Source organism: Mirounga leonina, unplaced genomic scaffold, assembly GCF_011800145.1.
Source record: "Mirounga leonina isolate KUSES-001 unplaced genomic scaffold, KU_Mleo_1.0 Mir_168, whole genome shotgun sequence".
Lineage (NCBI taxonomy): Eukaryota > Metazoa > Chordata > Mammalia > Carnivora > Phocidae > Mirounga > Mirounga leonina.
Window position 1 is genome coordinate 30,784,807 of NW_023270426.1, and position 12,642 is coordinate 30,797,448.

Here is a 12,642-nt window from a genome sequence, read left to right on the forward strand (position 1 = left end):
TGGAGAAGGAAAAAGCATCATGATGGAAACCTTGTCCAAGATTTCGGAATTGCTGTATTTTGCAAAATCTGGTCTATTCTGAGTTTGTGTCAGTCCCCTGACCCCAGTGTAATCAAACATGCCTTTGAGGAAAAAGCATACAGGAACAACAGGAAGTATTTAGATGCATTTTATTCAACAGTCAGGTCCGCTAGGCATTGTGGGGACCACAGGAGATTTTAGAACCTTGGTTCTCAGCAAGGTCCAGATTTTTGAATGAGGATAGGGATCTGGCGCTTCCTGTAGAAGAGAATGAAAAAAAAATCAGCTTGAACTTTGCTGACAAAAAAGTGACTATGGGAGAAAAACAATGAAAAAACATCAGCTTTATTTAAAATAGAAAGGTTTCAAATTTTTATTCCCATTTCCCTGCCTTTCATTCATGTATTCATTCACTTATTCATTAATCCATCAAATACTGACAGACACTCTTTCTTATATACACTAGGGATACAACAGAAAGGAAAAATGTCCTTACAGAGTTTACAGATTTACTGTGGCATTACAGTAAACCTCTGAAATCAATCTCTAATTCATTGTTGCTTCTTTTTCTCCTAATATCATTGTTCTAGCCACAAGGTATCCAGCTTAGCTGGTGCCTGGGCTACTACAGGATGTTCTAATTGATCTTTTGCCTTAGAACTCTGGGGTTTAATACCTGTGAGATCTCACAGAAGGAAATCATATCTATATCCTATCTGATACCTGCCAGGTCTGAGCATCCTCCCCTCCAGATAAAAACCTCTCTGCTCCCCAGGACACTACCTTTCCCAAACCAGTTTTCTTTTCTGTCAGTTAAATATTCCTAAATCCTGTAATTGTGCCTCATGAGGTTGTTTTCAGAGCTCTCTCTCTCTCTTTTTTAACCATCCTTTCTTTGAATATACTACTGGTTTATAAAAATTCTTCTATTTCTCTGTTACTTGAGGACACCTGACTTCCATATATCTATGCATGTATTTACCTGGACCTTGATGATTCTTCATTTTAAGAGTTTTTATTGTTTTCTTGTTCCATAAATATTATCCATGCATAATACTTGTCTGAGTTGTTTAGCATACATAGCACAAACATCTAAACACAGTACACAGGTTGACTTACCTTCTTTAGCTGTGTTGTCCAATATAGAAGACACCATCCCTATTTAGCTATTTAAATTCACATCAGTTAAAGTTATGTAATATTAAAAATTCAGTTTCTCAGTTGTACGAGCCACATTTTAAGTGCTGGTGGCAAGGCTAGTGGCTTCCATACTAGACAACACAGTTACAGAACATTTCCGTCTTTGCAGAAAGTTCTACTAGAGAGTGCTGGTCTATAGAACAGAATTTGCCAGTACAAATTCCCTGAGAAGACAGAGAAAAAAGTCCTTACCGATTATATCTGACAAGCACGTAATGATCAAGGAGATGCAAGCCTTTATCTACCCATCTCAAAACCCAACAACTAGGGTCAGAGCCTGGTTCTAGTTAACTCAACAAAGTATTTTTGGGGGGCTTTTAACGGGCAGTAGAGAGAAAGGCGGTATGGTACATTGTAAGTATTTTACACTAGGAAAAGCCACATTTTCTCTCTAGACCTGTTTTCTTTTTTTTTTAAATCAATTAATTTATTTGAGAGAGAGTGAGAAGAGGCAGAGGGAGAGGATCTTCAAGCAGACCGACTTGGGCTCAGTCCCATGACTCATGAGATCATGACCTGAGCCAGAACCAAGAGCTGGACACTCAACTCACTGAGGCACCCAAGCACCCCTAGACCTGTTTTCTTATCTGAGAAATACAGGAAGAGAAGTTACAATTTCTGGCATTCAAATGTTCTTCCCATATTTAAATATTTTTGAGAAAAAAGAATGAGTAAGCAGGACAGGTAGGTTTTAAAGGCTAAGGGAGTGGGGTGTCTCAGCTGTATGCTCATATTTTTGCAATATTTCATTCTAAACATTGGGCATTTTGGTCTTGGCACTTGGGAGTTTGCTAAATCTCAAGGCTATTATGTTGCTTTCTCCTCCCCTTGGATGGAAATATGATGTTTGACCTTTATGTCAACAGCCTAGGTCATGAGAAAATTAACAAGTGTTTTCCAGTCCTTTTACAAATCTTTAGTGTGGAAATAAATTCACCACAAAGCAGAACACCTAGTATTTTGGTTCTAAAACTTAAGGATATTAGATCTCTCTCCCTGGGGCCCTGTTTCAACAATCCTTGCTAACACTGAGGATTTTCTGAAGTGATTTAAAGCAGACCAAGAAGAGAGGTCATGTTATTGGGAATTTATACTACGGAATAATGGAAATGCGTGCAGTCATTTGAGTCTAAGTCAAAGTCGTTAATGCTAAATCAGTTCTAAGAATAACAGTTTTCTGGGCTACTTGTGGAATCTCTTTTATTTGTTTTGCTCATTCTACACCTTTATTTAACCTGGAATGCCTTTGCAGTGTTGCCAAAATTCAGAGCCCTGTTTAAATGACATCCTTTTCATGAATCCTTTCTTGACCCTTTTGGTACTAAGGAATCTGTGTCTCTCCTTCACTCCTGTGGTACTTTCCTCACACCTCATTTGATGGCACTTGTCCCAAGTTACCAGAAGCTTTCTTATTTGCACTTAAGACCTATTTTCTTTCACTCATAGGCACAAGGAAAGCAGAGGAAACCGGCACAATGCTGGGCACATGTTAGGTGTTCAGAGGCTGAGTAAAATAGAAAATTTGTGGCAGATCTGCTTCTCTCAGGGCCTGAGTTTGATTCCCAGCACCTACCTACGATCACTTCAGAAAATGAGATTCACTGAGGCTGGCTCTTATCTCCATAAAAGAATGTTACAAAAGTATGTTTTTGGTCACCTGATCCATATAATTCATATTTGCATTTTTGAGGGCTTTCATAAACACAATCATTACCATCACCAAGTATGGTTTTTTTTCAAGATTTTATTTTTAAGTAGTCTCTACAGCCGACATGGGGCTCAAACTCACAACCGCAAGATCAAGAGTCACATGTTCTAGCAACTGAGCCAGCCAGACGCCCCTGTGATCTTTTAAACTTAGGTATTTTGGGTGTATTAGCTTTTTAAAAATCTAGACTATCTGTTGATTTGCTGCAAAGCATGGGTTTTTGTTATACAAGTGGTTTTTGAAAAATTAATTCAGAGAACCATTCAAACACTTTCCTCTATTCCACTATCCTTTCCTTAACACATTTATCTTGTACCATGTTATTAATACCTTCCTCCCTTTTGTTCAGATTTTTCTTCTTATTGGAGTGCCTCTCTCTCCTTTATGGCCTAAACAAAGCCTCCAAACTTTTCCAAATTGTAGCAGCATAATTAGTTGTTTTTAATATTGTGCTCTCAGAGTACTTTGCTCTTATTTCCACTGACTACACTGTATTAGCATTGAGTGTAACCAAACTGAGACTTGAAACATGTTGGACTTCCTTCTGTATCTCACAAATACTTAGTCTGGTACCTGACTTTAAAGCATAGTTGAAAGAGCAAGGATTTGGACCCACGTCTGTCACTTACTGCTGGTTGATCTTGAGCAAGTTACTTAAGCTCAGTCTCAATTTCTTCATGTGCATAATGGGTTTAGTATTCTCTGCCCCATAGATTTGTGAGTATTCAGTGCCTTGCCCAATGCCTGACACAATAAGTATTGTTTTGTATAACAACACACACACACACACACATAAACACATGCACATCTCTGTAGCTAATCATAACAGATATATAATGAGAAAAAGGCATTGGGAATTATTTTTGGAAAGTCGAGATGTTTTGTTTCTCTCATGGTAAGATTGATGTTATTGGTATATTGATTGGAACTTAGAGGGATAAGATATATGAAAATTTGAAGACAACTAGCTTAAAAATATGTTTTAAAAGACATTCAAGTTTGTACTCACTTATTTTGAACACATAACACACATTCATTAGAATAAGTTTCTCCATCAGTCCCACAGACAGGATTATAGATCTTGGTACATGCAGTCGTTTCAGTGTTACATTTAGCCTAAAAATGGAATTAAACAGAATTATTTTCCATCGTTTAGCATTCTTTGAGTTTATAGCAAAATCTCTAAAAGGGTTTTCACTTCCTTAAGTTGGTTAGCTTAAAGATGGAAGCCCGGCGGTGATGGGGGGAGTGATACTGAGTGTCTGAGAGGAAGAATCCAAGGTTTTGAATCAGAATGCCTGATTGCATGTAATACCTCTGCTGTTTACAAGCTATAATATGCTGGCAAATCTCCTGGTGGCTCCGAGCCTCAGTCACTTCATCTGCACGATGGGAAGGATATTATCGCTTCCACACCTATCTCATGGTGGCGTTGTGAGGTTTAAATAAGGTGAGTAAGATCATGTTCCAGTTTGCAATGATGGCAGGTGCTGGTTCCTGTCAGGTCAGCCACACCGTGGGCATGTCTTCCTTGCCCACTGTGATCCAGTCACACTGCCCTTCTCTTAGTCATGTGACGACTTCAGGTGCTTTCTGCCCTGGGAGCCCTTGCACAGTCCATTTCCTGGACATCAGTAAGAATGCTGTAGTTATTGGGATGTAGTTATGGGATGGCTGTCATAGGCATGTGCTTTCATGTATTACTCTATTTAAATCTTACAACTATCCTATGACTTTTTTATTATACTCTTCTTCCAGTGAAGACAGTGAAGCACAAAGAGATTAAATCACCCAAGGCTACGCAGCTGGTAATTCCAGATCCAGGATTCAAACCCAGTTGGTCTAGGTCCTGAGCTTTGGCTCTTCACCACTTCAGTCTACTACTTTTACCCACCAGTTATATTTTGCTAACATTCTCTTATCCTTCATGGCTCAAAATATATCTCACTTAGGGGCACATTCTGTGATCTAACCAGGCTAGGTTCCAGATGGTACCTGAATTTCTTTAAACCCTTATCATTAGTGTAATAATTTATTTATTCATGCCCTTTTGGTTTGCCGTCTATCTCCTCACTATATATAAATGAAAAGGGACACTTCTCTTCCCTGGTCTTCAAATTTACCACAGTTAATAAATTTATAAACCCAGAACAAAAAAAGAAAAGTTAGGTATAGAATATTTTTCTAGAGGAAGAACCTAGTTTATTATTTTCTTTTGCTCATTATAAATTAGAGCTTCACCTTGGGGATTGGGAGAACTTTATGCCAACATGGTCAAACTGGCTGTAAGGAGGAAGGCTGCTTGGGGGGAAGTTAAGAAGAATGCCCCCCCTCGAATCCTTGCCGTACCAGATAACCTCAGAACATTCAGAATGCCTTCACAGCAAGCATTATATGACGACATGGAAACTGCCTGTGTGTCGGTGCTTTTGTCCTTCAGCATAAGACCCTGTGGGGCACTGCTGTCACGATCCACACTTAGCAGGTGAAGCCTCACTAGTACCACACACCCGTCCTGACTTCAGGGGAACTGAAATGTCACAGCTTGGCCGTGAGTTGAGTGGAGTAAATAGTTCTAGCCTGAGAGATAAAAAAGCACAAAGTTGTCTTTACCTCTCTTCCCACCAAGCCAGCTCTAGTGGTACCTAGAAAACATAAATGAGACATATGAGGTCAGGTATTGAGTGGGAGAAGCCGGATCTGCTCTTATTTGCAATCTTCCACTTCCATTGAAGACTTCTTTGCTGGCCTCTTCTGCTCCCCACCTTTCTTCTTCTTCTCCTTCTCCTTCTCCTTCCCCTTCCCCTTCCCCTTCTTCTCCTTCTTCTTCTTCTTCTTCTTCTTCTTCTTCTTCTTCTTCTTCTTCTTCTTCTTCTTCTTCCTTCTTCTTCTTCTTCTTCTTCTTCTTCTTCTTCTTCTTCTTCTTCTTCTTCTGATTTATTTATTTGAGAGAGAAGGAGAGAGCGCATGAATGCATGAACAGGGGGAAGGACAAAGGGAGATGGAGAGAATCCTCAAGTACACTCCCTGCTGAGCACTGAGCCTGATGCAGGGCAAGATTATGACCTGAGCCAAAATCAAGAGTCGGATGCTCAACCGACTGAGCCACCCAGGTGCCCCACCCAACCCCTTCTTATTTCTGCCTTCTCTCAAGGACATCCGACTGGTGCCCCATCACTTCCTGCCTCTGAAGCTTTAATAAAATGAAGCAGAAGTTTGATTATGACCAAAGTATCTCAATTGGGCATTTCATGAAAGTTGACCTATGTCTTTTGAAAATAGAAGTGATTTACTTACTGCTTGAAATGTGTCAGGTGCAGAGCAAATATCTTCTGAATCTTCACTGCCTTCTCACAACTGGTTACTAGACCTTTGATCTTATAATTAGTGATGTAAGAAGTGTCAGTGTATAAACAAAGATGTGGAGAGTTTATATGAAAATTTGTGAAACATTTACCACTAGCACCAGCCAGATCTTGTGACACAAAACTAACTTGCAATTACATGTAAGTCTTCTTTAGTAAGTAATGTTAAAAATAGAACTCTTTTGACATCTCACCATCAGTCCCCAAAGAGCTCTTTCCCTCTATTACATTACACTGTTTATTAGTCCAATTCACATTTCTTGAATTTACAGATAGGTACTTAAAATTGCCATGCTGCATTCCCTAGAAAATAACAGGTTTGTTGACGTTATGTAGGGGTTGGTGATCTTGAATGAGCTTATTGAAGGGAAGAGGAAGTAGCTTGATAGTATCCAAAGGAAGAAATTTTGGTGAGATTTGATTTTGATATTGACAATTTCTGAGGTGATCTAGGTAAGGAGGTAGCTCCTCCTAGCTAAATTTTATGAGAAGCAGCAAGGCATCTCTGGGTTTGAAGAAGCCCCCTGGAATAGGTCCCTGACCTTATTTCATTTCACTGGGACCAAAAGATCTGTCCAAGACTAGACTCTAAGTCTAGAATGTAATGAGCTCAGTAATGCAACACGTCAAAAAGGTTTTACTCAATCAGAAAAATATGCAAAGGCACCTACCAGATAAGCTCAACAGGGCCAAGGCACTAAGAAGAAAGATGCTCGTTACCTTCATGGCTGAAAGTTCAGTATGCAGACCTCAGTGGAAAACTGCACTGAACTTACCACTTCTCTTCAGAACCCCGGGACTGGAAGGGTTATATAGTTAGGTTGGCCGTCCAGGCGCCACCTCCTGCCCTGTCACAGATCTTTGGTTATTGATTGACTCCGTAACATAGCCTGGCCCCAAGTTTTGGGAATGTCACTTGCGTAAGAAAGATGAAAGAAACAGCACAGGCCTGCCATATGCAAGGCCAAGACTCTGTCAGAAAAGTTCTGGTGGTCGGTTAGTTGGTTCTCCCCCTAACTTCCTCTGTGACTATGGGGAGCCCCAGTGGCCTCATCCATAAGGTGAACTCAAAGGTCCCCTGTACTCTAGCTCTGGATATATAAATGGGTATGGATATCCAAAAATTGCTCTCTATTCTTTCTTCTTTTCCTCCAGCTTTTCCCTTTTTTTATTCTTCCTCTTTTCTTTTGTTCTGTCACTCATCCACAAAGCCCAAGGTAGCTGACAGAGAGACAGGTTAGAGTTAGAGAGGGGTCAGGTCCCTAAGGTGTGTATGTGTGCTCTAGGGCCAGACTGTGCTCACCAGACACTCACTAGCTCTGTGTTCTTGTACAGGTAGTTCATTCATGCTGTGCCTCCCTTTATTCATCTGGGATCTGAAATAATAAAAGCATTTAACTCAGAGTGTTTATCTTTCATTCAAGCATAAGTATTGTTCTACCACGTGTTATTGGGAGACAGTTCTTGATTCTGTTTTGTGTTTCTGCCTATCTTCTGAGGAGAGGCACTGACTGCCTGCCTGTGCCTCAGTTGCTCTTTTCAAGAGTTTGTACAACAAATGGACTTGGAAAGCGGAATAGTGTTTCTCTCTGGAGCAAAGGGGAGGTTTGTTTCCTGTTCATTATAATAAAGATAATATCTCTCACCTGTGCAAAGATTAGGTGGGTGTGGTGCCCCTTAAAAAAGATTAGGGATTTTTAAAAAGCATGGCATCCTTCTTATGGAGCACAATGCACTTTCTCTGTAGGTACCACTTGGTCCTCATCATGTCACCCTGTAAAAACTGCGGCTTGGGAAACCGGATGACACTGGCACTCTGGTTATTGCTATTGAATAATTAAGTCCCTTGTCTCTGACTCAGCAGCCTGTGTCTTCTGCCAGCATCCCTTTAACTGTGGCAGGCTAACTTGTTAGCTTCCAATAGGGTAAAATCTCAGATCCTCCCTGGTCTTGAACTGTGCTCATGTCTGTGGATACATCAGTGAGTAAAAATGACAGTCCCTGCCCTCAAGGAGCCTCCATTGCATTTTAGCTGGGGGAGACAGGCAGTAAGAAAGTCATCTGATAATTATAAAGCATATCAGATTATGATAAATATTATGGAGAAAAAGGATAAAAAGGATAATAAGGGTGCTGGAGGATCGGGAGATAGTTGTTATAGATTGGTCATTAAGTGACGTCTGAACAGAAACGTGAAGGAAGTGAAGAACTGAACCATGCAGATATCCAAGAACAGGCACTCCAGACAGAGAGAACAGTGAGGGCCCAGGCTCTTAGGCAAAAATTTGCCTGACCCGTTCGACAAACATCCAGGGTGATGGATAATCTGGCTGGAGCACGGTGCTGGAAGGACACCTAGGCAGTGCGGTAAAGGAAGCAGGGAGGCCTGGACAGTGAAGGGCTGGGTAGGCTGGAGTAAGGACTTTGGTTTGGAACCTGAGGGAAAGCCCTTAGAGCTGTGGTGCAGGAATGACATGATATGGTGGTCATCCTAAAAGGTTATTTTACCTGCTTAAGACTTAAACTTGAAGACAAGGGCAGCAGCAGGAAAACCAGCTGCTGGGCTCCTGTACTAGTCCAACCAAGAACTGATGGTGGAAGAGGAAGGAAGAGGTTGACTCTATAGTTCAGGTGAACTTCATACATGTAAAGCGTTTGCAACAGTTTCTGGCACATGGTAAACACTTAGAAACATTGCCCATCACTATAATTTCATTGTCGTTATTTTTTCAGGATTTATAATGCCGTTCCATCTAACCGGAATGTTCTTCTTTACCCGTATGCATCGATGAATTCTTCCTCTGTCTTTACGGTTCACTTCAAATGTTGTTTCTTATTGGAAAACTTCTGCTCTTTCTGGGCTGCCATGGTGGTTGAATGCAACACATAACACACTGTTGAAACTGTGTATGATGGTTCCCCCATCTTCCATTTATGTCAACCTTCACCATCCTAGCTTCCTCCTGCCTCTCTACTGCCACTGAACTTCCTCTTGTTTTGGTCACTAATTCAAATCAATTCCATGGACAATTTTTCAGAACACATGGTCTCTAATTCTTCACACTTGATCACACTCAATATCATTTCTTTTCTTTTTTTCTTTTTTTAGATTTTTTTACTTATTTGTGAGAGAGAGAGAGAGAGAGAGAGAGAGGGAGGGAGAGAGAAGGAGGTTGTGAGGGGGGGAGAGGGAGAGGGACAAACAGACTCCCCGCTGAGTGCAGAGCCCAATGTGGGGCTTGATCCAGGCTGCCGAGATCATGACCTGAGTGGAAATCAAGGGTCAGATGCTTAACCTACTGCTCCACCCAGGCGCCCCAAGATATAATTTCTTTTCTTGTGTTTCATGACTGCACAGTCCTCTGCATTTCTTCATTCCTTCTCCATTCTCATATCATCTTTGTCCTTCTTATTGACTCCTCTTCTTCTAATGAGTGAAGACTTGGGAGTTTCTCAAGTATTGGTCCTATGCCCTATTTATGTCTCACTTTTCATTTTCCTTAGGTAAACTCATTGATTCACATCATTTAAATTATATCTTTATAAAATCCCCAGATATGTATCTCTTTCCTAGACCTGCCTTTGGATCTTCAGACCAGATATTAAGAGCCTTCTTGACTGTTTGGACATCCTATGGGCACTTCAAATGTGACATGTCCCATAATACTACTTTGATCATTCACCACAAATACTTTTCTCTTCAGGCTCCCCTTTGCTTCTCTGCCTTCCAACAAGTTGGTTAAGCCAAAACCTAAGCGTTCCCCTTACTGCCTCTTTTTGCCCTTACCTTGTACCACCTCCAAGCTTAATTTGTTACCATGTTCTCTTCTTGAATCTGTATCCAAAATAACCTCAATGCTGAATGTTTCTCATAATTTTATACCAACATAGCAAAGATAATGGCATCATTGTCTGTGTCCCTCCCCGAGGGTAAATCTGGCCTTGAGAGGTGTTAACTTTTGAAGTCCCCTTTGGCTTTCTGAAATTTCCTTCAAGACAGTATCTACTGTTATTTCTTCCTCAAAGCTACTCTCCACAGGAAAAAAAAAAAAAATAGATTTTAGGTTTTAACCTTCAAGACTCGGGCTAAATATAATTTTCTCATGGAGCTGCTTTTCCAATTAGTTCCTTACTCTGTTCTGCATGTACGCTAGGGCTTGTTGTTATATTATTTCCTGATACCCTGCATCACTTAAATTTTTTCTGTGGCTGTTTATATGATTATTATGTAATATCCCTTTCCCTTTAGGGAGCAAATATGGTTGTTTTGTAACTGCAGTACCTCACCAAGTGCCTGGTTAAATAGAAAGTTCTGAATAAATATTTGCTGAAAACATGAATAAAGTAATACATGTGTATGCTTCTTTTCTTGAAGACCCAGATCTATGCCTTGTTCATTTCTGTGTCTCTTGCCTGCCACAGATAGTCACTTACTGGCTCACTCAGTCTTTTATTTATTCAGCCGTCATTATAATTCAGATGCCCATTGAGTTCCTCATATTTAAAAGCCCTGGCCTGACTGCTAGGGAAATAGATTTTGATTTCTGTGTTTATGGAGTTTAGGCTAAGCATTGATAGATACAGGTTGGGTGAGTAAGTTTTTTTTCTTTTCATAATTTATTTATTTTAATTTTTTATTTATTTATTTGACAGAGAGAGAGAGAGAGACAGCAAGAGAGGGAACACAAGCAGAGGGAGTGGGAGAGGGAGAAGTAGGCTTCCCGCCGAGCAGGGAGCCCGATGCGGGGCTCGATCCCAGGACCCTGGGACCATGACCCGAGCCGAAGGCAGATGCCCAACGACTGAGCCACCCAGGCGTCCCTCTTTTCATAATTTAAATAGCAGTTTGGTTGACAATAAGAAGGTTCTAAGAGCCACTGTAATGGGAGTTAATATTTGAGAGAAGGTATTTTTCTTTGGTTTCATAAGCAGTCTGAGGAGAAGGGAATTGGCTGGGATCTCATTGCAGGAATTCTTTAGGTAATGATACCAGCAGTAATAACATTCAGATTTAGACCTGTCTCATGCCAAACACTGGGCTCTTTGCACCGAACCTTGATTTTTAAACATTTTGACTGTGTATCCAAAGCAAGAAATAAATTTTGTGTTACAGCCTACATATGCGTAGACAAATTAAATTGTTAAGAAACAAAATATAGCCTTATTATATGGGATGACTCTTCGTGCCTTTTATTCTATTCTAGCTCATAATTCACCAGTTCTGACTTGCATTTTGAAAAACACTTAAGTACAGTAATACCCTGTGCCCTCATACAATCCAATCTTGTTTTCTTAATTGCTATAGAAATAGGATAAAATTCTAGTTAGAGACTAGTCCTAAAACTGTGGTGGGAAGTGGCTCTTTGGAGGCGGCAAGTTGAAGAGCACATGAAGGCACACCGGGTAGCAATTACAGGTCTGCCCTTGCAACTGCGATGTGACTCTGGGTAAATCCTCAGCTACCAAAGTGTGTGTCATGATATATTCATTTGGTGTGAAAAATAAACATAGAAAAGCAAATAAATACTGTGCAAAAATACTATCCTCCATTTCCCCTGGAATGATCATTACTAGCGGGTAATAACATGAGCCTTCCACTGATTGGAAATAAATGGGTAATATATTAAGGCTTTATATGATCACTATCTTGATAGAATAAATATTGTTTGCCTTAAGGGATGAGATGGGATAGGCATTGGCTGGAACAACTCTGCTACCCTGCTAGGCTGTTAGTCATATTTAGTGTGTCTACATGGCCTAGCCTTGTGTAAATCTCTCTGTCTGTCTTCTTTTCTTCTGTGTGTACATATTTATGCGTGCATGTCTTCAGGAACTCAGCAAACATTCTATGACCTACTCACCTCTGTTTCAAGGACTAATTATTCACCTGAATAAAGAATGATGACAAAACTTAAGAGGACTGTTCTAATGGTTGCTGATAATACTTGCTGGAATGGGGATGTTGCTTGAGCACCTGTTGATTTTCACATCCTGTGCCCAAGGTTTGACTGGTAAGAAAAATGACAGGAACTAGTGACATGGAGCCTAATACATTTAGCCTATATGTGAAGACCTCTGACTTAGCTGTATCTTAACTCTTCCATCTTATTTTTCATTATTCGTGGAACGTCATGACTTATTTTTTTTTGGAGAGATAGAGAGCACGTGGGCAGGGTGGGGGGAGGGAGAGAGTGAATATTAAGCATGCTCCAAGCCCCCAGCACAGAGCCCAACTTCTGGCTCCCTCTCAAGATGCTGACATCATGAACTGAGCCAGAATCAAGAGATGGATGCTTAACCAGCTGAGCCATCCAGGCGCCCCTATGTGCTATTGAGTTCTGTCAACTC

The 12,642-nt window shown here is 40.6% G+C and overlaps 2 protein-coding genes across 2 annotated transcripts in view; both read right to left on the reverse strand.

Moving 5' to 3' along the window:
• Positions 1-203: 203 nt before the first annotated feature.
• On the reverse strand, positions 204-7,150 carry SPINK1 (serine peptidase inhibitor Kazal type 1). The gene is made up of 4 exons (XM_035014414.1): positions 6,966-7,150; positions 5,543-5,574; positions 3,939-4,045; positions 204-279 (listed from the first exon to the last, which is right to left on the reverse strand). Exons 1-4 carry the CDS (start codon positions 7,018-7,020, stop codon positions 234-236), a joined length of 240 nt encoding a protein of 79 aa, XP_034870305.1. The 5' UTR covers positions 7,021-7,150; the 3' UTR covers positions 204-233.
• CUNH5orf46 (chromosome unknown C5orf46 homolog) overlaps positions 3,980-12,642 on the reverse strand; it is a 70,164-nt gene continuing 61,501 nt past the window's right edge. The window contains exon 4 of the mRNA XM_035014413.1: positions 3,980-4,045. The gene's annotated coding sequence lies outside the window, so the exon portion shown is untranslated. The remainder of the gene's footprint in view (positions 4,046-12,642) is intronic.

Excerpts from the sequence above, each read along its gene's own strand:
- SPINK1 (XM_035014414.1), bottom strand. The coding sequence starts at position 7,020 with ATGAAGGTAACGAGCATCTTTCTTCTTAGTGCCTTGGCCCTGTTGAGC. Across the intron at positions 5,575-6,965 it reads GGCCCTGTTGAGCTTATCTG|GTACCACTAGAGCTGGCTTG; the intron begins GTAGGTGCCTTT and ends TATGTTTTCTAG. Across the intron at positions 280-3,938 it reads GTGTTATGTGTTCAAAATAA|GAAGCGCCAGATCCCTATCC; the intron begins GTGAGTACAAAC and ends TCTCTTCTACAG.